Source organism: Grus americana, chromosome 1, assembly GCF_028858705.1.
Source record: "Grus americana isolate bGruAme1 chromosome 1, bGruAme1.mat, whole genome shotgun sequence".
NCBI classification, from domain to species: Eukaryota; Metazoa; Chordata; class Aves; order Gruiformes; family Gruidae; genus Grus; species Grus americana.
In genome coordinates, this window is record NC_072852.1 from 280,620 (window position 1) to 306,655 (window position 26,036).

At 54.7% G+C, this 26,036-nt stretch overlaps 1 protein-coding gene across 9 annotated transcripts in view; it reads left to right on the forward strand.

Moving 5' to 3' along the window:
- SHANK3 (SH3 and multiple ankyrin repeat domains 3) overlaps positions 1 to 26,036 on the forward strand; it is a 383,466-nt gene that overhangs the window by 20,624 nt on the left and 336,806 nt on the right. For all 9 annotated transcript variants that reach the window (XR_008574833.1, XR_008574834.1, XM_054811562.1 and 6 more), the window contains exon 3: positions 4,655 to 4,975. Coding sequence is in view for 7 of the 9 variants with exons in the window: in XM_054811562.1 (XP_054667537.1) it covers positions 4,718 to 4,975 (258 nt within the window). In the remaining 2 variants the exon portion in view is untranslated. The remainder of the gene's footprint in view (positions 1 to 4,654; positions 4,976 to 26,036) is intronic.

Consider the following 26,036-nt stretch of genomic DNA (forward strand, 5'->3'; position numbering starts at 1 on the left):
AATGTGAATGACTCTGCAAGTCTGTAATGGAGTTCGGGGGTGGGGGTGGCCAGTGCATTTTTCCAACCATTCACAGTTGTGTCTTAAACATTATTGGGAACTAATGAGGTACCAGAAGATTGGGGAAAAAAAGCAAGAATAATCCTGACAATTACCATCTGGAGCATTTAATTTCTCCCCCAGTGAAATAAGACAGAAAAGAAAAAAAAAGAAAAGAAATAAAATCAATGAATGGCACTAGTCGAACAGAACCACAGGCAGTGGGCCACAGGCACAGGCTCAGATGGGTGCTGCTGCCGGGCTGTGTGGAGGGAGATTTGCCCCTGAGAGGCCACAAGCCACCTCTGCATGCTGGGACACCCTGGTTGCAGGACTGATTTAGGGGTTAGATCCTGGCCTGCTGGGTTTGTTGCCACAGGGTGCTATCTGACAGTAGCTGGAGCTGTGCTGGCTGAGGCAGCATGAAGGGACAGTTGTGGCATTGCTCTTACTTAATTCCCTGTGTGGCAGTATGTCCAAGGGAGGAAGGCAGGGGGTGGGAGCCAGGCCCCTCTGCACCAGTGCACGTTCAGGGGAAAGCTGTAGCATTTGGGGGGTCTTGTGCTGAATGGTGCCCGCTGTCAGTGAGGCGTGCCCCTGCCTGCACGGCACAGGCATGGCTCCGGAGAGGTGGTGGGCAGAGCTTGGGATCCTTCCACAATGCCTTTGAGCAGATGGGTACGCATCCAAAGTATTCCTGTGTGCTGGCTCCAGGCTTCTGCAGCTCATGGGTCCTCACCAGCTCCGTGAAGGTGCAGGTACACGCGTGTGCCCCAGCTGCAGGAGGTCTTCCTGCTCTGCTGCTTGTGAGGGTGTACACAAGTGTGTGTTGCTGTTGTCCCATCTGTTCCAGGGTCTGCCCGCCTCTGTGTGTATGCATGCCCATGGGACACAGTCAGACCACGTGTCACTTGTATTTCTGATGATTTATCTCTACTATGTGCATTTTTCCAAGCAAAACTTTGTGTTCCTCATGCTCTTGTTTCTAATCTCTTTAGAGCCTTTTCACTTGCCTCCTCCCAGTGTCACACTGCATTCCATTAAGGTGCTGTTTGATCCCTTTTTCCAAGTCACTAATAAAAATCAGGCCTAGACCCAGTCCTCGCCCCGAGCCCGCGGCAGTAGCTGAACAGCAGTGGCGACAGCTTGTTTTGCGTCCAGCCTTCGGTGACTTTCAGGCCTGACCAAGAGGCAGGCAGAGCCAGTCTCCCACGCCACCATGTTTGGTGAGGCTCTGCCCATCCCACAGCAGCTGCCAGCCTCAGGGAGCAATCCCAGGCAAGGGGCTTCAACATGGACCCTTCATTGGGCCGTCTCCTGGCCTTGCTGGGCGGCTGGCACACCTGTACAGACCCAGCTTCCCTCAGCTCCACTTCCTCCACTGAGGAGGCATCAGCATCAGCTGCTGAGATTTGAGACCACACACTCTCGGGGTCGCGCATGGGTTGTGATGGGTCCTGCCAAGGGTCTATGCAGTCTGTGCCCTGCCCTCAGCCCGTTGCCACTGGGCTCAGGGCCTGGCCTTACGCTGTGCCTCCTGGTCCTGCAGTGTTTCAGTGTGTGTGTGAGGATGGGCCGGCCTCCCTGAATGCCGTGCCACTCTTGCCTGTCCCCCAGGACCTCAGCATGCTGCTGGCTGCGGATTGGGAGAGGCCCCATGGACCCACGCTCGTGTGGCTGCAGGTTTCTTCTCTTGGCCTCGAGCCGTTTGGTGTGACTCTGTCATGTGCAGGCCACAGCTGCTGGCTTCCCAGTTCAAACTTTACGTGCTTCCCTCTCTGGCCCTTTGTTCGACAGATATTTTTGCTGTCTCCCTTCCTGACCACTCTTACTCCTTTGTCTTTTGTGCTGTGAGACACCTCAGCTGATGACTTCTTGTCGGCTGTTTGTGACTCACGGTCATTTCATCCACTTCTTCCCCTCACCAGCCCCACCTCATCCCTGGTGTCCCTGACTCAGCCGCAGAGCCCAGCCTATTCCCTGCAGCCCTCACTTTTGCCAGGTGGCCTTGTCTGCTTCAAAGCCTGCATCCCTTTGCCTGAGACCTGTGAGCTGTTCGGCCCCAGCGTATGCTCTGTGGAGCTGCAGTTTTGATGTGTCTCTACCTGGGGTCTGGACAGATGCAGGATGGGGTGTGCTGTGCGCTCCATGGGGTGGAAGGCTTTCTAATGCCACCAGTCTCATCTCTCGCCCCACTGTCCTGTTAGAGGACTGTTCTCAGATCCTGGGAGAGCTGCTGCGGGACAGGAACCCTGAAAAGGGATGGGTTTGGCGTGCTTTGCTGCTGGGCAAGAATGTTTTGCCGTACCTTGAAAAAGGACTGGTTAGGGATGACTGAAACTGTCATGGCACTGTGTCCTCCTGTCCGGGCACAAAGGCTTGACCCATGCCAGGGATGATGGGAGTCCAGGGTTCAGGGGAAGCTGGAGACTCCCTGGTCCTTGCATCTGTAAAGCAGCAGCAGACAGACAGGACCTGTGGCTGTCCAGCACAGGAGTGCAGGTGTGGATCGAAGGAAAGGAGGAACCCAGAGACCAGCTGGTTGCTCCTTGGTTGATCTCATTGTCATGATCAACCCATGATTTCCATTCTGGGGCTAGTGCCATGGAGTTGCAGTGCTTGTGCTCCAAGACCCATGAGACTCCCCCTGTGATCCTGAACTTCCAGGTCTGTGTATGCATCCTTCCCTGCCTGTCTCTCCTGTTCTGCTGGTGCAGGACATTTGCAGCAGATGCTGTTCCAGCTGGGAGAGTTGCTCAGGGCCGGCTGCCCTGGCAGAGTCAGGCTCTCACTGATGCCTGCCTTGTGCAGTCCCTTGGCCTCAGGGTGGGAGGGCTGAAGGAAGGTCCATTAGTCATTTCCTGGACAGATCCAGGCCATACTGTAAATCTCTCCAGCTCTCAGTGGTTTGGGGGCTATTTCTGTTTGAGGATTGTCACGTAGATTAAAGCCTTGAATCCCAGCCAGTGATGGACCGGACACAGTCCCATGCACAGTCCTGCAGGGCTCAGCCCAGCATCCCATCTGCTCTTGGCAGGGCAGTCACTGGTCTGTCCCTGCCTGGGAGCAAGGGCTTGACCAGCTGGGCAGGCAGGGTCCTCCTGGCTTTAATTAGCCCTGACTGGCAGGGGGACGAGCAGAAATAGCAGCCCATGGTGGGGGCTGCTTGTGCCTGTGCTCTACGCTGCAGCTAATGGTAGCTGTGCCTGCCACCACTCCAGTGTGCTTGCACGTGGCTTCTCTGACTGAGACAGGTCTCTGGGGCGGAAACACAGGTCAGCCATCCGCCCACTCCCAAAAGCTTGGCACAAGGGCACCTCTGCATCCTGTTGTCCAAGTACGAGCCAGTTCGGGAAACCCCTGGCAGACAGCCCCAGCTCCTTGCCTGACGGGCCGGTGGAGATGCTGCTGGAGCCTGCAGGCCAGCGGCCAGTCTGGCTGTTTGCGGGTGTGCACAGACATGCACTGGGTGGTGACTGCCTCTGAGCAGGCATATCGGGGACCTCACAGCGAGCAGCACTCCAGTACCTGCAGGGGACACAGTTTACAGGGCCAAAACCAAGACCTTTCCCTGTAAAACCCAGAGACAGACAGGGTGCTGAGCTCCCTTGAGTCATACCTGCTTGTCCTGCTGATGTCCAGCCTCCCTCATGAGGCCACCCTGGCAGATGGGGAGGAAGTCGGGCAGGCCCTCCAGATATGCTGGTGCAGATGTGGAGATGGAGGATCATGGTTGCAGATGGGGAACAGGGCCATTGGGATGAACTGCAGGCATTGGTGGTGGTGTGAAGACAGTTGATCGAAGGAGCAGAACAGGCCCCAGAACCTGGGACAAGCTGTCCTCTGCCCCAGAGTGCTGTGTCCAGCCCCTCTGTGCTGGTTCTGGTGCACTGCACTCTGAGCCCTCCCTGGGGAAACAGGGCTCTGGGTGTCACTGCACCTGCGCCTGGGTGGGGTCAACCATTCTTTGCTGCCCCATCCCTCTGCCAGGATGAGGAAGGGTCCCTTCAGGGTGGCTGGTGGGAGTCACCACAATGAGGGCTGTGCCCACTGTGGGGGCCGGGGAGGGCGTGCAGTGGCAGTTGGCCCTTGCTGGGGAGCGGCACTTGTAGGAATCCCTGCATGGTGTGGGGCTTCTCGGTGAGGTCCCTGACATGGAGATTCCCGTGTAGGGTGGGAGTGGTCCTCTGCAAGGCCCTCAACACGAGGATCCCGGGGAGGGGGCGGGGGGGGGGGGAGGGGAGGCTGTCCCTACAGCGTTCCTGCCATGGGGAACCCTGTGGGGATGCCTCTGTGAGATTCCTGCACGGTCTGCACGGTTGGTTGGGGGTTCCTGGGTGAGCGCCCCGAGATGGGGATCTCTGTGTGGGGCAGACGGGGGTCCTGTACGAGGTCCCTGTGGGGGTGGCCTGGGTGGAGCGTGGGGGTCCTCCACTGGGCCCCTGCCGGGGGTCCCCCCGTGGGGTCCCTGCCGGGGCGCTCGAGTGCAGTGTGGGGGTCCTCCGCCGGGCCGCTGCCGGGGGATGGTCCTTGGCGGGGTCCCCCTGCGGGGTCCCAGCCGGGGTACCCCCGCGGGTCGCGACGGCCGCGCTCACCGCCTGTCCTCACCCCGCAGGGCCCCCGGGCGGGCTGTGAGCGCGGCCCCCGGTGCCGGCCGCCCCGCCGCGCCGCACGGAGCATGCCTCTGAGCCCCGCCGGCAGCAAACATGAGAGCCCGGAGTCGCCGCCGCCAGAGCCGCCGCCGCCGCCGGAGCGACAGCCCCGCGCCGCCGCCGCCGGGGAGCCGGGAGCCGGCCTGCGGGAGGAGACGCGGCTCGACCCGGCCCGGGGCCCCGGCGGGCCCCGCTCCCCCAAGCTGGCGGCCCCGGCGCGGATGGAGGAGCCCGCGCCCGGCGCCATCGTCGTCCGCATCGGCATCCCCGACCTCCAGCAGACGGTGAGTGCCCGCCCCGGCCCCGACCCGCACCCCGACCCGACCCCAGCCCCGCTCCGCGACAGCAGCCGCCTCGGCCACCACCCGGCAAACTTCACACCGCCCGCGGGCGGTGGGCCGGCCAGCCACGGGCCCGGCAGGAGGGCTCCCCATTGCCCCGCTCCCCTTTTCCCCTCAGAGCCCGGCGGGGACGCGGGCGGAGCGGGCCGGGTAGCCCCGGCTGCAGCGCTGCTTTTCCGGGGCGCTGCGGGGCCCCCGGTGCGGCCGCAGGGAGGGGCCGCTCTCGCCGCCGGGGGCCCGCACCGGCCCGGGACCGGGCTGCGCTCCGCCGCCTGCCCCGAGCGCGGGGGAGAGCGGGGCTGGGCGTGGGGAGCGGGCACAGCTCAGGAGGCTCCAGCACCGGCATGGTACCGGTACCAGTACTGCTCCAGCACTGGCTCCGGCACCGCGATCGGCTCCGGCACCGGTACCGGCTGGGCCGGGCTGCGGGAGCACGGAGCCGCAGCGCAGCGCTGGGAGCTGACGGCCGCCTGCTTGCTGGCGGTGTGGGCAGGCAAGACCGGGCAGGTTGTGCGGGCAGCAGGCTGCGCCGAGCCAGGTGTGGGTGTGCGTGGGCTGTGCACGGATGCTGGTGTGACCGCAGGGTGCCAGGTGACAGGCCCGGGTGCAGCACAGCAGGTTGTGGTGTGGGGTGGTTGTCACAGGCTGGGGTAGTGCTGGGGGTCACCTAGGGTGCTTAGGGGGGAGCAAGTGCTTGGATACTGAGCTTAGTCAGCGCAGGGAAAAAGTTCATTGAAGGGCTGCCGTAACTGTGGCCCGAATGAAGAGTGCTCGTTAGAGGTGGAGTGCTGGGAGCAGTGGTTTGCCTGGGAACGTGTGGCTTGCAAGGCACAGGGAGCATGTGCTCCGGGATGGGGTGTTGTGGGGGGTGCCCCTTGGGGATGAGGAGTGGGGAGAGATGAGGAGGCAGAGACTTGGGGCCAGCAGAGCATTGCTGGGGGTGGACTGGACTAGCTCTCCTCTTTGGTGGGGGAAGAGTTCTTTTTTGGAGACTGGTGTGGGGGTCCTGCTCAATGATGGAGGGGTAGTGGCTGGGGCCAGAGAGCTTGCTATAGGATGGAGACCCTGAGGCTGAGGGCTGAGCGCTTGGGGCTGAAGTGCTGGAACACTCACAGGCACGGCTCTGCAGGCTCAGCTGCCAAGTGCTGGGGAGCAGCCGAGGCAGGCGAGGCAGCACTGCCTTTGCTGTCGAAGAATCGGACAGACACTCTGCTCTAGTGAGGACTGACCTTGTGCTGCAGGAACCTGCTGGGGTTTTGAGCAAGGTTCTTGGGGACATGGTGCCTGCTCTTTCCCTTCACTGCTTTATTAGCCCCGGCACATCAGCTCCTCCTCCGTCATCCCTGTGCACACGCATCCCTGAGCTGATGCACAGACCCGAGCCTCATTTGCTCCAGCCCTTGCCCCAGATTCCGTTGTGCGATGCAGCACGGGGCAGGGTCCAAGGACTGTCAGTGAGGGCCCTTGCTCTGCACATTGCCATGGTATCCACCTGTCTGCTTTGCTGTTCCTTGGGCACCGCTCCGCACCTCCCTTCCCTCTCTTAGTTTGTTTTGGGAGTGTGCGTGGGCACTGGAGGAAGCAGGGATGATGGAGTCAGTGTGACAGTGTGTTGTAACCCCCCACCCCCTTCCTCCTTACAAGTCCTTCACTGCAACCAGAGGATAGTCCCAGAGTCAAGAGTGAAGCAGCTCAGCCTTGGCAGACCAAAGATCACCTGAGGCAGTGGAGGGAATGGGGCACTTCACGCAGAGCAGAGCATCTTTGCATGTATAAAGTAGGAATTTCCCTCCCAGATCTCTCTTCCCCAAGGGGCAGATGCATATCAGAGAGCTGAAGAGTGGAAATGTTTCTGGTGCAACCTCCTTGGGCTGGGGGTGGGAGCCAGCAGAGTAGGAGCTGCTGGGGAGACCCGCGGGCTGCCTAGGGGCTGGTGGCGATGCTCCCCTCAAGACAGCCGAGCTACACGGGCAGGCAGCACTTCGGGTGCTGGCAGAGGTGCAGTGGGGAGCGCTGGGGACGTGGGGCAGCGCTGCCGGGTACAGATAAGAGCACCACAGCACTCGCATCCTGGGAAGTGCAGCCTGCACACCGCGAGCCTGGTTGATGTGCAGAGGAATTCACTGCAGTTGCAGCTCAGGGCTCTGGATTTGCAGTATGAGTAGCGGGAGCTCACAGGTCGTGCATGGTGCTCGTGGAGGTGCAGGGCTGCCTGATCACCCCTGTTCCGGCAGCCCATCCCACAGCTGCTGCTCCACAGGGCAGCATGCGCTGGATTTCACGGAATGCAGGTGGGAGTTGAAGGCTGTGCCGTGGCAGAGAGAGGCAGGATGAAAGGAGATTTGGGTGCAAGGTGTCCTGCAGCACAGTCTGCCTTGGGGAGTTGTGGGAGGCAGGACTGTGATGGCTGCTCTGTCAGACCCTCTGCTGCCCTGCGGGCTGGGCGATTGGAGCCAGACACATTGTGCTGCTCCCTGCACAGTACTCCTGCGCTGTCACCAGCCCGCAGCCATGCTCAAGCTGGTGTCAGGGGCATCCCTTTCTTTCAGATCAAGGCAGTGCTTGCAGAGGGCTGTTGCATTTACAGCTCAGGTGGGGGCTGACTTCCCAAATAGAAACTGCCTGTTTTGCAAATTCCCCTTCTGTGCTAGCTGAGGTACCTTCACTGAAATAAAGGGAGGCAGGAAAAACCCAGCTTGCTTAACAGTATGCATCCCTAAGAGCTGTATAGTGTCCTGTGACTGACCCTGAACTTCCCTAGGCTCCTGTGCATCATCCCCATACATCAGCTCTCTGATCCGGGCACTTGCAGTGCACATTCCTTGCGCCTTGAGCAGACAGGCTTGGTCCCTGTCTGCAAGGTGACATCCAAGCAGAAGGTGACATCCAAGCAGATGGTGACCTGACCAGTGTGAAAGGGGACAAGGGGAAAATGAGCAATTGAGCCTGTCCTATCTGCCACTGCTGGGCTTGCTGCTGCGCTCTCGTCTCCTTCATGAGGCGCTCTGGGATGTGTCAGAGGATGTTTGCTGCGTTCGGTAGAAGCTCATAGGACAGATGCTCTAGAGCTGTGTGCGTTCCCTGTCTCCTCCTCCCCTCTTAAAGGTCACGGGGTCCTTGGTCTCACCCAGCTGGAGAGCAGCGAGGATCCTAGACCCCTTTCCTGCTTTGGCTTCTGGCCCTTAGAGGTCCTGCTCCTCCCTGCAGTTAGTGGACATTGTGCTGGCATCCGTCCGACCAGAGCCTGGCTATCCTTCTCAGTGGCTCAGCAGGGCTGTCAGCACACTGTCTCTTGGGCCAGGTGGGGACCCCTCTCCTGGCACCGTCTCCTGCTGCTCAGACTGTTTCCCCTGGGCTGGGATAGGTCTTTGCACTTCAGAGGAGCTGCTGTCAAGCTGTTGTTCCCCTGAGTCTGCATCAGCAGGGCAGGGAAGACCCTGAGGCACAGGCATCTTCCCAGAGGTGTCCTTCCTCTGCTTTTGCTGCTCTGCTTGTCTGGCTTTGCTGCAGCAGTGGCCCTCCCTGATGGAGAGCCTGCAGGGAGGCTGATACTTTGGCCACTCTGTAAGTCTGTGTGGGGCTCCTGCTCCTGGCCAGGGTTAGTGTCTGCACCCTGGGAGGGACCTCACAGGTGCAGACTGGGACTCAGGCAGGCTGAGGAAAGGGAAGGACATCCTGTAGACAAGGATAAGGCACAGGACCCTGATGATACCTGCAAGAGAGGCAGTCAAATGGTTGAGTTGCTCTGAGCAATGGGGCACATGCATCAGGGATCATCCAAGAGAAAAGGCTTTCTTCCCTGCTTGTTCTATGAAAAGCACAAGCATAAGGAGCAGGGATGGGACCCCAGAGGGATTGCTGGCATCTGTGGTGCCAACAAGGGGTTGGTTGGTGTGCTGAAGGGGTTTTGCTCACTGAACTCCAGCCCTTGCACAGTCTGAAGTGACCCCCTACCCTCCTCCCATGGGTGCCTCTGGGTCTGGCTTGGCAGCTGCAGCATATAGCTGATCTGCCATGGGCTTTGCTATCGCAAGCTTTGCTTGAAGATGGGGATTGTCTCCTTTAGGATCTTCAGACATAGAGTGGACAGGTAGCTTTTCAGTAGCAAGTCAGACTCCATTAGCCGCCAGCATTTCAGAGATCAGGACTTCAGCTGGGCAAAGTTCAGTTTATTCAAGTTCATGTCTTCTGTCAGGGTTGGAGCCTCCAGGTGAGTTTTTAAACTGTGAAGCAGCTGACTTTTCAAGTCGAGTTTGCCAGCTCTCTTGGAGTTGTCTCCAAACCTCTTTCGGGTTCCTTTGCAACTCTCCATCACTGTCTCTATTCAGCTGAAAGCCTTTGAATTCACTGTTAGTGGTTTCCATTTAGGAGCAAATCTCCACCCAAGGCTGTGACCTTGTCTCTGAAAAGGCAGTCTCTTCAGGCACGTCACTGTTTACATCCTAATGAGGGGCCAGCACTTTCAGGTTAAATAGTCTGAGCAACTTGCACCAACTCTGAGCTCAGGGAAGAGAGGCTAAGCTGACCTACACCCATACAAACAGCCTGAGAAATGGAGCCTGGAGTGCAGGAGAAACAGGACACATCTCCTGCTCCCCACAGACACATGAGATGGAGAGAGGCAGGTGGAGATGGGGTGAGGGATGGGCCCTTCTGCAGTGCAGAAACTGGGGAGGGGTGTGCTTGTGGGGGAGCACATGTTAATCACCAAAAGGAGACTCCTTTTCTCGCAGTGCAGAAGTAGCTGGTGGCATTCCCTGCTGTGTAGGTGAAGAGCTCTGTTGGGGACATAATCAGGCTATAAACCCCTCAGAGTACTGACCAACAGAGCTCGCAAATGGCCCTCCTTTCTGACGGGCAGAGATGCCCCAGGGAGTTGCATGGTTCCCAAAGCCTATGGGCATGGGACAGCCTTGCAGGTGATGGGGGCTGTGGACTGTCCTGGGCAGGGGCAGAGGCTGGGGCTGTGGGAGAAAAGCAGTGCTTGCCGCATGCTGGCACACACTGCTCCTGTGCTGGGGAGTGCCTGGGACTGCGGTCAGGAGCCACAGGATACCCTACAGCCTGGAGGGTCCTCTGTCCTGCACAGCCCCTGGCAGGCAACTCCACTACTTAGCTGGATGTTTTTCATGGTGCCCAAAATTTGCTGTCCCCTATTCCCCTCTGTGAGCTCTCTGTGTGGCAGCTGAGGCACTCAAGGCAAGTGTTTGGGGAAAGGAAGGTGCCACAAGATGGGTACGTCTTGTTGCTCTGATTTTGGGTCCTTGCCTCCTCCCCTCCCTTCTCACAAGCAGTTTGGACTCTAAGTAGCAGTGTCCCATGTGTTTGGGGTTGAGTACTTTGGGAGGTGCCAGGACCTGCCCAGCCTGCTGTGGGGTCCACCGTGATGGGACCCCAGCTCCTGCTTCTCCCACCTGGACTGTGGGTGCTGTGCTTCTGCAAGCAGGTTTTAGGGGATGGTGGGTGTAAAGGGGGCAGCCGGTCTGCTGGGACCCCTGAGGTGGAGTGAAGTGATGACAGGTCATGGTGGCCTGGCAGAATGAAGAAGGACAGTTTGTACTGTAATGAAGGGGAAGAGTGATACTGAGAGCAAAGAGACCCTTTGAGTGGCAGATGCTAATTTGGGAGGATGTTTGGGTTGGAGAGGCACGGAGCTGTGGACGGGTTTCTTGTGACAGTGCCATTCAGAAGCGTATGGGCTGGGTCTGGGCTGCTCAGGGGAGCCAGGTGAGCGAGGATGCTGTCTGGAGGGACTGTCCGTCTATGGGAGGTGTGTGAGCACGGCTGCGTGGTGATGCCAGGAACCTGGGGCTCTACTCCTCAGCACTGGCAGAGTGGGCAGCACCGAGAGGGAGCTACTGTCTCCCGTGGCATCTGTTTGGGTGCAGCCCTGTGGTGACAGCCTTGGTGGTTTCAGGCCAGATCATCGGTTCCCAAACTGGTGGATTTGCAGCCCTGGGGAGAATTTGGTCTCATCTGCAAAGGGGACCATTCTGAAGCACGGTCTGTTAGATGTGTCGCAGCCGGGAAAACCTGGGTGATGCTGAAAGATCCGCATCCTGTGGAAGGATGTCCTGTGGTGTCCAGGCAGCGGGGTTGACATGTCTTTCCTCTGCTGGCATCTTTCTGCAGGAGGGCTCCTCCCCCACGCAGGGTTTTTTTGATGTCGGGGACTGGCAAGGAAATGCCCCACGACCAAGGGCCTTGGACCCCCCCCCAGCTCCATTTGTGAGAGGCTGTTTGAGGTCTCTGCTGAGGAGAGCTCTGCCCTCATCCCACTTCTCAGTCACCTGACACTTCAGGTTAATATTCTGGCTTGTTATCTCTGTAATGCAAATGAAAGAAGAACCTGAAAACCAGTGCACAAAGCATTGATTCTTCTGTTAAGCCAAGGGAAGTGAAGAAATAAACTTTCCTATTATAAAAGAGAGATAGACAAAGTTTTCCTGAACTTCGGCTTAGCCAGGACTGACGGTGGGAAGGTAGGCTGCTAAGAGACTGTGTGGCTTGCCATTCATTTGGCATTTGATTTGAATTCACTGTGACACAAACCCATGAGCGCGGCTGCAGTCCATCCTGCAAGCAGTACCAATTCTGTGTCTCTGCAGCCTGGTGAGGTGGGGATGCGATGGCCATGAGCCGTGGCCAAGCGAGCTGCCCACAGAGGCACGGGGACTGCACGCACCTTCGCCTGTGGCTGGAGGAGAGGTGTGGTGCGGTCGGTGCAGGGCAGGTAGGGAGGGGGCTGTGGCGCCTTTGCTGATATGGCTCTGGGTGCTGCAGAGGGGCTGTGTGACAAGGGACACTGGTTCTGACCAGGCAGTTTGCATAGGAGCTACCTGCTGTGCTGTTTCCTCTTCCTAAAAGAAAAGCAGAGGAAAGACAGGGGGGATGTAGGAAATGCCAGTGGGCACATCTGAGCCAGGGAGTGCCAAAGCCTCTTGCTCCATTGCTGTGTGCTCTGTCCCCTGGTGATTGCCCATGACACAGGATGGATTTTAACTATGAACAGTATGTGAAGAGGTGCAGTTGGTTTGCCTGCGCTGGTTTGGCAGCTGCAGTCACTCAGCAGCTCCTGCGAAGCAGCTGGGAGGGCCACTGCAGCACCATGCTGGCAGGCACAGCAGCAGACCTGCCCGCAGCCCGCTCTGGCTTCCTGGACAAGGTGCAGTCCGTCACACTGGCTGCTTTCCTGAAGCTACAGTGAGTTTTACTCTGCATGGCTATGCAGATGCCACACGCTAAGTAACATGGTGCTGACTGTGGACACCTCAGCAGACAGAAACGCTGAGCTCATGGAAGCAATTAATATGAAAAGGATGAATGAACTATTCTTAACATTTGTTGTGGGTTAAAAATCCAGTAATAAAAATTGTAGTGAAAATCTGCTGGCATGCATGCTTTAAATAAATTGCTGTCCCAAATCCATGTTGCTCCTGGGGTGGGTTCGGGTGTTGGCAGAGTAGGAAAGGCTTTCTGGGGCCGTGGTGGCAGAGGCCTGGGGCAGCACTGTGCTCTGGGGCATGCCGGCTCCCCGCAGGACCCCCTGGCACCAGGGCTGATGTTGTTAATGTGCAGACTTTGGGTAGATCTGCCCTATATACACTGTGATATGAATCAACACAGAGGACCACTCAGTTGCATAGAATCCCTCCTCACCATCAGCTGCTGCACAGAAAAATATGAGAGGCTGCTGTCATTTCAAAGGAGGAGGAAAAATTGTCTGATCGGTGGTGTAGTCTTTGAGCAGTGGCGTGTGATGGTGTAATTAAAGACTGCAAGGTGCTGAGCTCACGAGGGGGCAGAGCTAGCGTGCTCTGTGTTCAGCAACTGCCTGCAGACAGCGTGGCTGGCAAGTGGCACTCTCCTCTCTGGCTCCAGGGATCCTCTCCTGCAGGATCTAACACTTGCTGGTAAACCCCAGATGCTCCTGGCTGCCCTTGTGTGTATCAGTGCACTGCAGGGCTGAATTTGGGGATTAACCCTGCTTGATGGGCTGTGCAAAACAGAGTGGGTGGGCAGGGGTGAGCAGTGTGCTGTGACCAAACAGGGCTGGGCAGACCCCTGGTGGGAGAGCGGGGCTGCAGCCCAGGGTCCGGAGTGCCGGTGGCATGGTGTGGGGAGCCCGAGCGCTTCACTGGTCCCAGTGCTAGCTTCTCGCCACTGTCCTGCTCCCTGCTCAGCTGTGCCGGGAAAGCAGTGGCACGGTAGAGGGGCTTGTTGCTGGCGGCAGCGGTGTCCGGTGTGGAGCTCCACGCACCCACTGTCAGCGCGGTGCTAACACTTCACTCCATGGACCTATTCTGTACTGTGGCTGTAGGGCAGGGAATTGATTTTTTTCGGCAGCCTGGGCTCTGTAGTGACTCCCAAGATAGCAATTTATTTGGAGTTTGATAACCTGGGAACCTCCCCTTCTCCTTCAACCCTGGTCTGCATGAGCTGCTGGTGCACACTGGTGCTGGCCCTTGCACAGGGAGGGAGTGTAAGCCAGGGCAAAGTAAAGAGGAGGCCGATGTGCAAGGTCCTGAGGATCCTTCCTAACACTGGTGGAGCTTCTCTATCTCATCTGCCTGGTCCTGCATTTGGCCCGCGGCTGCTTATCCACCAGGAAGAGCCATTTCAGCTCAGCTTTTGGCTGTGCGTTGCTCTGTGGGAGAGGGTGGTGGAGACCCAGGATAAAATTATCCAAAACACCCACAAGATTTATGAGATTATAGTCTGTTTTTTAAGGAGACAGAAACATGCCCAAGCTAAGTTTTGTTTCTGAGAAATAGTTATGAATCGTGGGTCTGTATCATTAAAACATGTTTGAAAACTGATTCCCAAAGTCTTGCAGCAGGAGCGCTTTGGAAGTGAGTCGCAACTTTCATGGGTTTGAGGTAGGAAAAGATGGCAATACAGAAATAATCCTAGGAGAGTGCAAAAGTGCCTCCAGCAGTCATCAAAGTCCTCTCTGTCTGCAGTGTGTGCTGGTGCTAAAATCCTGCAAGGCATCTGACCAAACCTGGGATATATCCCATGGGAAAACACTTTCTGCAGCAGCCAGTGGGCAGTACTGGCTGCCCTCCACATGGCCAGTTGCCACCATGGCTGTAATTATGGAGTGATGAGGCGCAGATTTTCTATTTACTTTTTCACTGGAAATGGGGAAAACTTGTTCCAAGGAATCATGGCTCGGCACATCGCATAAAAAATGTATATGTAGAAAGATAAGAGCCTCTTGCAGATGAGTGGTACTTAGGAAGCTGCTAACTATCAGAGAGCTGGAGCTTATTGAAATAGCTTGGAAAGTTCCAGAGGAATGGTGATGTACAGCTGATGAGACTTCCTCCAGAGATTTCCAAGGGCTTTTCTTCTCCATTGTGTGCTGGCAACTCTTTTCTTTTCCCTTTTAAATCATGTTAAAGCCAGACCGAGGAGCTGCTGTAGGTTAAAATGACATTTTCCCCCATTATCTTAAACCTGCAGCAGCTCCCTGTGCCAGGCCAGCATGCACCGGTGGAGCCCAGGGAGGAGGTGGGCCCCCTTCGGCAGCAGCAGCAGTAGCCTGACATGTCTGTAAACCGTGTCCTTCATGGGGAACAGAGGCCTTTCCCCTATTCTGCATTGCGTTCAACTGTCTCTGGTGTAAAATGGCGTCCGCAGACATCGCCACTGGCAGAAACGATGACTGCCCATCCCTGTCCTGCATGGAGCCAGTGCCGGCACTTGCCGGCAGATCCGGGGAAGCCGAGAGAGGTGGCGTCTAGCTTTATTCCAGGTGTTTACACTGACCGACACCAGGGATGTGTTGTGAGCTCCTGGCGGCACGAATGGAGCCCGCGATTTAAATATACACCCACCCACACCGCGCTCTACTTAGATCCTTATCTGCTATCACAAATCAGGAATAAAAAGCTCAGAATTGTGTTCTTGCATTTCATCTTCTCTGAGGTAATTTTTAACTCGCTTTACCACAAAGGCCTTTCCCCAAGGGCCGAGGAGGACGTGACCCTGGGTCCCGAGGCTGTGCGGGAACGCCGCTCACGGTGGCTTCCTTCAGGAGGAAGAGGCAGGAGCCAGCCTGTGCTCCCGGCTGCTTTCTGTGCTGGGCAGAAAAGAGAGGGGCGAGGAGAGCGGGGCTTGCACTGCGCCCTGCCAGCGTGGCGGCTTCCCCAGGGGCAGGAGCGTGGCTGCTGGCCGCACCAGACCTCTGCTCCTGGGCGTTCAGGCTCCTCTCCGCTGTCCTGGGCTTTGCCTCTCACTGGTTTCCCAGTGCCACCTAGATCCTAAAATTCCTTTTTCCATGCTCTTGTTTTGTCTCAGCTATGTGAGCAGTGAAGAAAAAAAAAATCAGGAGAACTTTATTGCTGCAAAGGGAAGATCTGGAGGTCAGGAATTGACCTCTGGAATGGCGTAAACCTGCGCGGAAAACTTTGATCCTTGGCCAAAGCATCTGCTTTCTGCTACTGTAAAAACCTCTAGCTGTCAATAGTTGTATTGGATTTTTCACCCCGTTTAGGGGAGAATCAAACTACTTATGCACATGCTTTGAGATGCTTTTTGATTACAAGCTGCACATTGTTTTTCCATAGGAAGCCGGCCTCTTTCAGATCAGATTAATAGTGCTCAATGAATGAGGCAGCTGTTCTGCTTTTTTTTATCTTTCTTATTCACTGTGCAGCCCCATGCTTCATTACTGTATGCTGTTGAATGCGGCACCAAGCATGACATATTTTGAAGTCCCTTTGTAGCTTTTTTTGTGTCTGTTTTCCCAACACAAACGTTTGAGCACTCTGTCAGCACCCAGACAGTAGGATCTATAGAAGAGTGGACCAAGAGCCTCAGTATAGCACACCATTACATTTTATCCAGTGTCCCTTACACCAAGCTGAGTAGGTTGGGGTTAGCTGCAACGTAGCACCCAGCCGGCACGGTGTCCAGGTGCAGAGCTGGTGCGAGCTGAGGAGCCCACTCACTCCCTGGGGAGCGTGTCCGCAGCAGCGTGTCAGTTTGCCCCTTGCACGAAGGGAGGTGAGGAGCAGAGAGGTGTCAGCTGACGTTTGCACACCAGTCATCAACGTGGGTCACATTCCTCAGCAAAGGTGCTGCAGCTTAGGCTGCAGTTTAACAGTTAATACTAAACCCATTGGCCAGGGTTGCTGGAGCTTACCCTCGAAGCCTGCATGGGGAGCAGGGCAGAGCCTGGGGCCCCACAGCCACCCCTGATTTGCCTGAGGTATTGGAGCCCGTGGGATGCAGCGGGGCGGTCGTGCCCGGCTGTGGGAGAGCCGCGCACCCTGCGCGAGGGGGACGTGGCCTGGGGTGCTCGGAGGAGCCCCAGCGAGGGCTGGGCTGATGGTGCCATGCCTGGTCGCAAGATGCAAAGCTCCGGTCCGGTGTTCAGGCGTGTGGTGGGCCGTACTGGCAGGCTCTGCAGCCCTGGGCTTTCTGCTGGCTCCGGCACTGCCTGTTGCCCACGGACCACCAAAGACTGGCACAAACTCTGGGCTGCGTGCTGAGAGCTGGTACTGGCACAGCTCACTAGGCTCACTGGGCACATGGGACCCCTCACCACCTCCTCACTTTGAGGCTGCCAGCCCCTCACCACACCGCATCTGGGCGGCGGATCTGGGGCTGGCAGCCTCAAAGTCTGGCATGGGGACTGAAGACCGTGCCGCCGCCTCGAGGGACTACGGCAGTGAGGCACTGGGGCATTCTGCCCATCCCTGCCCTCACTCGTGCAACGCTGCCGGTTCCTGCCTGCAGCACATCTGTCAGGTGCGTCGTGCACGGGCTGCATTACAAGTAATTCATGTTCCCACCGGTGACTTCAGCCGGAGGGTCCTGAGAGGGCGCAGCCAGCAGGAGGGACTCATGGATCAGCCCCACGGCACCAGCTCAGGGTGCTGTGACCCACGGGGTAGCCAGTCAGGGTAAATCAAAAGAGCGATCTCAAAGAATCCCTTGGTGAAATGTGTGAAACTAATTCAGATGATAGTAACCCAACTTTTAACCATAAATCAGTGTGTTTCCTTCATTTCAGCCAGTTCCACTCTGGAAGTGAGGAGCCAGTGGAGGCTGAGAAAGCTGTGAAGAACTTGCTTTCCTCTTCCAGTCCAGCCATAAAAAGCAATTTCAAGAGTATGAGACCCACCAGCTCTAAGATCTCGATGGCCATGAAGAAACAGTTAATTTAATTACCGATAAAAGTCCCTTTTTATGTCTGTTGCTTCTAGGTGCAAGGGATATGTTGGGTGCTTATACGTTTCCTCTGAATCCAGCACAGGTAGTTTAGTCATCCTCTATTAAGTAAGAAATATGCTACTCACTCTTTTCTAAAATATTAGGGTAAAATTTAAAAAATGAATTTATATTTTACATTATAATTGCTTAAATAGATACATACAGTTACAGTGTAGCTACTTAGGAAAAAGAGCTTTTAGTTGTAAAGTCTATATTAGATTGCAAATTAATCTAATGTAATGGTTAAGAATTGATCCATCTCAGCCTTTCTTTAGGAAAATAGCTAAGGACTACCGATGCAAAACAACATCAGACTCGATTATTTATATCCAGATTTTCTGCCAGCTGATTTATCATGGTTAAAATTGGTGATCACTTTGACTTAAATCAATCCACTTTGCTTTATTATGTGCGTGGAGGGAGGCTTTTGCCTGAAGCAGGAGAGCTGCGGGTCACTGCGTTGGATCTGTGGCTGTGGTTGATTATTTTGGGGACTGGAAAGTTTAGCTGCCAAGTGTTGTGCAACATCCTTTGGGACGTTGTGGGTGAATTATTTAATGAGTTGTTTTGAATAAATGTGATTTATTTGCATAAAACTGTTCAAACTTGAGTTAAAGAAAGCCACGTAAATATGCATGTGTGCACTACCATAGCAGATTGAGCCCTCTGCTTATCAACAGGGCAAAGCAGTTGGCTCTCCCTAGGTCCTGCTCTGTAAGCACTTCACGGCCCTGATGGAGAATGGGTGGGGAAAGGGGATTCCTTCTTCAGAGCAGAGAGGGTGTTTCAGGCACTGAGGCCAGTTAGTTGTGAAGCCCAGTGGCTGTGGTGCACAGGCTGGCTGCTGCAGCCAGGTCCTCTCCATGAGGAGGGCAGGAGGACCTTGCCATGCGGTGTGACACTGGGGTTTCCTGCATTTTGTCCCTGGCAGCAGGGTGGCTGGTGTGGCTATTTGTGTATGGCGAGGGTTGGTGGGCGCTGCAGTAGCTGGGCTAGGGTCCCTGAAGCAAGAACACCCGAGCTGGCGGCGCAGCTGCAGGTGCCCAAACCTTCCTCTGGTTTAGGGGCTGAAAAAGGAGAGGCTGTCTCTGGCAGTGGGGTCCGTCTAGTCCTGGGGTAGTTGGGAGCTGAGGACCCTTCCCTGAGGCATGGGACAGCTTGGGAAGAGCCCATGGGTCCTGGGGACCGGCGCAGGTGGCTCCCTGGCACTGACCCTGCCATGCAGGCGGGCACTGCTCTGAGCCCGTCTTTCTCTCCAGTTAATTGCTTCCTCACAGAATTGCTCTAAGATTTGAACACGACATTGACTAATGAGGCACATGCCTCCATCTTGGACATTTGTTCTGAGTTTGTATCCTTCCCTTTGGACAGAGTGGGACTCCTACATGGGAATGGTGCCGGAAGGTCCCTGGCACCACCGTCACAAGCGCCTTGGGCTGATGCATGGGCAGTCCTGGTGCAAGGATGCGAATGGCAAGGCACAGGGCTGAGGAGGAAGGGGCGAAAGTGGGCGGTTAGAGCTCTGATAGCTGCGCTGATGATCAGTGCCGAGCATTGCAGGTCGTCGTGACACCCTGTTTGTCGTGTTTTGCTGGGAGAGGGTGCGGGAGCAGGGGTGAAATGTTTTCCTGGAGCTGAGCATTCATATCTCATTTCTGTTTTCAGTGAGCTGTTCAGCCTTGCAGAGAGCTTGTCTGTAAAGTGGGTCAATAGCAGCTACCTCACCCTAACGTTTAGGATGTGCCCTTCACTGTTTAAGGGCGGGTGCCAAAAGCAGCGTTGAGCATCATCAGTGCAAGAACTGAGGCAAAGAGTCATGGTTCATCCTAGGAGGCTCAGAGACAGTGATGGTAGAGGTGTTAAGTGATGGAGAGAGAAATGAGAAGAAAGAGGTTTCACCTGTGATGACCACACATGTGAGCTAGAATTTTTCTCTCATTAACATGGGTTATGCTTTTGTTTCCCTGACTTCCAGCTGGACACGCTCATAAATGCATTTAAATAAAAATGGAACTCGCATTTCATTCTTGCCTGTCAGGTTCACTCTGGGGCCTCCAGCATCCTTGGATAGTTTGCTGATGCTTCTGTCCATTCCTGTCTGATGCCAGAGCCAGCTTTGTGGTAGGGCATGCTGGACACAGCCTGCACTATGGACCTCGGGTCCCTGCAGGAGCTTCCTCCTGCATAATTTCTGTGTCCTGTGTTCTGGAGTAATTATTCCTGTGCTTTCAGCTTTGTGAGACGGGCTGTAGGACACAGGGTTCTTTCTGCGACTGCTTCTTTCCTGGCTGCCCAGTGTGTGGGCTGTGAAAGCTTGCTCTGCTCAAGCCTGGCTGGAGAAAGGGAAGGTGCCTGCATGGCGTTGCAAAGGGCTGGGGTGGGTGACAACGAGGGGCTCTGCCCGGGGTTGAGCTGTGCCCCGATCACAGACTGGCTGCACTGACCAAAGTGGAAATTTTCCTTGCCGTTGCTTTTTCTACTTAAAAAGAGAAAACCTCTTTTTCTGCAAAGTCGTTACCGTCAATCTGAAGGTTGCTGGGTTCCCCGTCCCACAAGGCAACTTTCTGAGCTGGTGGTCAAGGCAGGAGGTGCCACCACAGCCCCACAGAACCTGCCAGGAGGGAGGTGGCAGTGCTGCTGGTGGTGGGGTTGGGAGCCAGGAGACCGGGCAGCTCTGTGGGATGGGGGGAGTATGTAACTGCTAGTGAAATGGATGGAGGAAAACTTAAGAGTAAGCAAGGCATGAAGGATATAGCGGGCACGTTTTCCTTGGGCTAAATTGTCAAAACAAGCATTTCTTGTCTTTCTGAGCTCTGTCCCCTAAGCAGTTGCAGACCTGTAGTTGCCAGAGCTTTTGCAGCTCAGAGGTTCAACCATTGATCCACTCGGGGAGCTGAAGGTTTGTTTGCGGCCAGCACGGACAGAGCAGGGTGGGTTTTGCAGATCCTCCGTGGGAAAGTGCTTGCAAAATATATTGCACCGTGCGCATGAGATCCTGCTTGTGTGTGCAGCGAGGAGCTCAGGAGCAGGCACAAGCTTGTGCTATGCACTTAATTTTTGAAAGAAGACATGAGGGCAGCCCTCCCTCTCTTTCCCTGCTTGTGCTTAGAGGGCAAAGTGAACATAATTGAGCCATAATTCACAGTTACTGGAAAGAAAGCATGGGCCACAGTATGAGAAGCAGTATTGGAGCTTTATATTACAGCTATCTCCAGGGGAGATTATTTTTATTAAAATCTGGGTTGGTGGAAAATTCTGAGATTAGCTTCATTTTTAATGTATGGTTCTCTGTGGATCAGCCCAAAAAGAGGCTTCCTGCTGTCTCCAGCTGCCGGGCTGTTGGTATTCCTGTGCCCGGCAGTGCTGTGACATGACTCCCGATGTGCTGAAGATGCCCATATCAAAGTAAACGTCCAAAGTTATTTATCAGCATTTCCAAAAAAAGGTGGATATGAAATCTTAGGTGAAAAAACCCACACAAATTATTGGAAATTTACAGTAAAAATGAACAGTGCTGCAGACCCACTTCTTCACAAAACCTCCACCAACTCTATTCGCATGCAAGGAAAATGTGCGATGGCAGATCTGGGAGTGCGAGCAGAGGAAGGAGCATCTCTGCCCAGTGGGATTTGTTACGACACTGTGTTGCTGGGAGAAAAGTGCCCCATTGGAAGGAGCACAGGCTGTCCTTGCTGGTAGCATCCCATGTCCATGGGACGGGCAGGCGGGCAGCCCTCTCCCCACGTGTCATGCCTCCTCCTTCCCGTGGCAGCCCAGCCGGTGACCCGAGAGCTGAGCCCCTCTTGTGCCACGGAGCAGCCTGGCTCTGTCCTGCTGGCTGGTGTAGGCACACAGTGGGTGCCCAGCGGTTGCCACTGAGCCAGTGCCATCATGTAGCAGAACCAACCGCTTCTCAGTGGGGTACGCTCATGCTGGTGTAGGTACGCCATGCAGGTGTGGTAACGAAGGTGAAAGCATCCCACTTCTGCACTTTTAGGGGCTGTGCGTGCTGTCCCGTTTGATACTTTGGTCTAAGAGGTGCTCTTCTAGTTAAATTGGTGTGAACTGATGCACAAGCAAGGGCTGACAGCAGTGAGTTTTGGAAGAGCTGGGGAGGGAGGAGGTCAGGGCTGGCCGTGCTACGTGCTGTGGGAATAACAGCTTGTGCAGATGCAGCGTTGGAGGGCCAGTACCAATGTGCTGTAGCATGATGGATGTCTGCCCCAGGGCACCCAGGGTCCCACTGCAGGCTGCCAGCAGTGAGCTGGGCACGGTCTCTACACCTGCAAACAGGTCTCTGGCTCTGCACCACGGGGCTGCCCGGAGGATGCGTGCTGCTGCTGAAGTCTGCTGACTGTCCTTGCCCATGTCTGGCCAGGGTGGAGACTTGCACCCTATCAGGGTGCCAGCTCTGTCCTTGAATTCTGTGTCTTTGTGATGGCTCTCAGGAAGAACCAGCAGTTGCACCCGTACCATGGAACCCTTTGCAGTGCAAACACCCAGCAGTGCCTGGGAACACAGTGCTCCTGGTCACACACTGGGACCAGGGCTGTCCAGTCCTGCCCCTGCCTTGCACGACTGAAGTGTGCTCCAGCATGGCCGGGGCTTCTCAGCGCCCACGTGGTGCCTGCCGGGACCTCAGGAATGTCCCTGAATTTTTAAATTATGTCTGAAAAATTTCCTGATGTGCTTTCACACTTAGGGTTTTTCTTTGCTAATGGCTTGGCGGTGGCTGTTGATGACTATGGATCTGATCTGCTAATGGATTATGTCTGGAGTGACGGGGACTCTGGGGTTCGTTACTGTTGGACCAGTTCCCTGATCCCACTCATCATCTACAAAGGCTGCGCTCGCAGGAGGGAGAGGGGGGATCACTTCTCTTGCACTGGGTTCGGCTCACCCCACAGCACAGCCTCAGCTCCCTCTGTGCTGTTCGTCCCCTCCCTCAGTAAGTTAATTGAACTGTAATAATAAATTTACAAGGTAACCTTTCATAAAGTACACGCTGTTAGAGTTCTTTGTTGCCCACGTTTCGCAGAGACTCAGTGTAATACATTAGAGCGTGCTGTTCGTTTTCAGACTACAGTTTTATCAAGCATGGGTGAGGTGACTCATGATGTTTTCTCCCTTGGTTTTGGCGGAAGGCTGGGACCTGTGCATGCAGAGAGGGGCTGCCTGTGGGCTTGGTCCGAATTCACTGCCCTGCTGCGCTATTCAGCATGCACCTCTGGCTTTAAATTGTTTTTTGCTGTCCCCAGCATTTCTCAGCCTGCAGTTAGAGTTTGTGAATCATATACCTTAAAAATGAGTATCTACACAAGTGCTGAAGAAACATAATTGAAATTATTTCTTTCTTAGTGTCATGCAGGGACCAAACACAGTACAAGAAGTTAACAGAAAAAGGCTTTAAGAGGGAGGAATTGGAGTGCGTGTTGTGTACAGCTCTGGAGACAAGTTCGCTGCCTAACACCACTCTGACTGCCTCTAGCTGTGTCAGGAAGCTTTTTATGCATTTAGATAGAGAGTATATTTTTAAAAACTTGCAATGTTGTGCATAGATGTGTGGATGGATGGACTGCGCAAGCCAATTATGTGAAGGTCCTTCTTGCTGTAGTGGGTGAGATTACGTCAAAGGTGAAGGTTTGGCAGTAGGTTGTAAGTCATTGCAAATCTGAAGATGTTCAAACTTGGACTTGCCAAATATCCCATAGAAGCTGGTTCTGCGGTGGATTCCCTCCTTTCTTCCCATCTCTCATTATGTTGTCTCAGATACTTTTATGGCAACATGGGCTTTTTTCTAGAACTTTGGGCCACTTGTCTACTGTCTGCTTCTTGTCTGAGACAGGAGAGGGATGTGGAGCAGCACTATGCTTCGTTAGACATACTAATCATAGAATCATAGAATCATAGAATGGTTTGGGTTGGAAGGGACCTCAAAGATCATCTAGTTCCAACCCCCCTGCTGCAGGCAGGGACACCCTCCACTAGACCACATCGCCCAAAGCCCCATCCAACCTGGCCTTGAACACTGCCAGGGATGGGGCATCCACAGCTTCTCTGGGCAACCTGTTCCGGTGCCTCACCACTCTAACAGTAAAGAATTTCTTTCTAACATCTAATCTAAATCGACCCTCCTTCAGCTTAAACCCATTACCCCTTGTCCTGTCACTACACTCCCTCATAAACAGTCCCTCACCATCTTTCCTGTAGGCCCCTTCAGGTACCGGTAAGCTGCAATTAGATCTCCCCGGAGCTGCCTTTTCTCCAGGCTGAACAATCCCAGCTCTCTCAGCCTGTCCTCATAGCAGAGGTGCTCCAGCCCTCTGATCAGCTTCGTGGCCTCCTCTGGACTCGCTCCAACAGCTCCGTGTCTCTCCGGTACTGGGGCCCCCAGAGCTGGATGCAGTACCCCAGGTGGGGTCTCACCAGAGCAGAGTAGAGGGGCAGGATCACCTCCCTCGACCTGCTGGTCACACTTCTTTTGATGCAGCCCAGGTCACGGTTGGCTTTCTGGGCTGCAAGCACACACTGCCGGCTTGTGTTGAGCTTCTCGTCAATCAAAACCCCCAAGTCCTTCTCCTCGGGGCTGCTTTCAATCCATTCCTCGCCCAGCCTATAGTCACGCTTGGGATTGCGCCGACCCACGTGCAGGACCTTGCACTTGGCCTTGTTGAACTTCATGCGGTTCGCACGGGCCCACCTCTCCAGCCTGTCAAGGTCCCTCTGGATGGCATCCCTTCCCTCCAGCGTGTCGACCACACCACACAGCTTGGTGTCGTCGGCAAACTTGCTGAGGGTGCACTCGATCCCATTGTCCATATCACTGACAAAGATGTTAAACAGTGCTGGTCCCAGTACCGACCCCATAGGAACTCCACTCGTCACTGTTCTCCACTTGGACATTGAGCCGTTGACCACAACTCTCTGAGTGCAACCATCCAGCCAATTCCTTATCCACCGAGTGGTCCATCCATCGAATCCATGTCTCTCCAATTTAGAGACAAGGATGTTGTGCAGGACAGTGTCAAATGCCTTGCACAAGTCCAGGTAGATGACGTCAGTTGCCCTTCCCTTATCCACTGACGCTGTAACCCCATCATAGAAGGCCACCAAGTTTGTCAGGCACGATTTGTCCCTAGTGAAGCCGTGTTGGTTGTCACCAGTCACCTCCTTATTTCCCATGTGCCTGAGCATAGTCTCCAGGAGGGTCTGCTCCATAATCTTGCCAGGCATGGAGGTGAGACTGACCGGCCTGTAGTTCCCTGGGTCTTCCTTTTTACCCTTCTTAAAAATGGGGGTTATGTTCCCCCTCTTCCAGTCGGCGGGAACTTCGCGAGACTGCCAGGACTTCTCAAATACGATGGCGAGTAGCCTGGCCACTTCATCCGCCAGTTCCCTCAAGACCTGTGGATGCAACTCATCAGGTCCCATGGACTTGTGCACCTTCAGGTTCCTTAGATATTCTCGAACCTGATCTTCTCCTACAGTGGGCGGTTCTGCAATCTCCCAGTCCCTGCCTTCTGTGACCTGGGCTAATATATCTGGAAAAAGCAGACAAAGCTCTCCCAACCTGAGGAATGAGTGGTGGGCCTGAAACCCCATCTGGTTTTTTTTAGCTGTATCAGATGAGTTGACAGTAGACAGTACCTCTTGCTTTATACCCGGGTGGTCATACAGCCGTAGATGGCAATGGCAATGCTGTTGCCAGAAGAGTGTGGGGTAGCAAGCCTTTGGGGAGATGTCTTTCCTCACCTTTGCCTATGGTACCTGGCTGGGATGTGGCAAGAGCTGTGAGGATCAAGCTGTGAGTGAGTTATAAGTGTGAAAATCCAGTTTGTTCGTTAGTTATCACTGTGGTGCAGCTGGGTGTCGGGATGGTGCCTGTGCACACGCCCAGGGCACGCTGGCTGCCCGTTCCTCGGTGGTCCCAAGTCTCCCATGACGTCTTCTGCACCCCCGAGAGTCTGGGCCAGCTCGGGTGATCTCTGTACCTTGACAGCAATCATTCCCCGATTCCTGGACTCCTAAATTTGCAGAGGCCCCAGAGGATTTGTTCTCAACATGGCTTATGGGGCATCACCACTCATGAAAGAATAGCATGGTTCTGGTTTGCCCAAATCCTCTTTACACAGTAGACAAGCTCAGAGTGAAAACATGAGCTTTACGCTAGGAAAAGAAAATGTTAAATCCCAGATTACAGTCAGCAGCGCAGTTAGAAAAGAGGTAACAGAGCACAGTTTTAGAATATATCTTGCATTTACATTTTTTGTCTTTCAGCTACAGGAAGCTGAGTTTCCTGCCTGGCAGTATCCTGCATCCAAGTTACTCATTTGGAACACTTTCTAATGCAGAAATCTTGATCTCCAATCTATACTTTTTATTTCCAAATTAGCTTATATATATAAAATTTGAAAGCTTGTCCTAATGCCTCCCCCCCCCATTCTCTACTAACGATGGGACCTCTTGGTATTGTGACCATGCATTTAGCTGCTTGTTTCCTTGAAGAGGAGCCCAGCAGAACATGTAAGCATGTTTGAGAAAAAGCATCTCTTTGATATGAGAGATTCTCCTGCTTCATCTTCAGCCTGTTCATTTTTTCTTTCAAAAAGTCAATGGAATTAGATCCATAAACTCGTATTTTGTAAACTACGTAGTAAAAAGTTTTTGGCATTGTTTTCAGTTTTGCTTTCGGTTTACTAGCAGTTTATGAAGATTTGGTATTACATGATGTTACACGCTGTTGGTCCCAGGGACAGTGCAAACCACTGGCTTTGCCTCA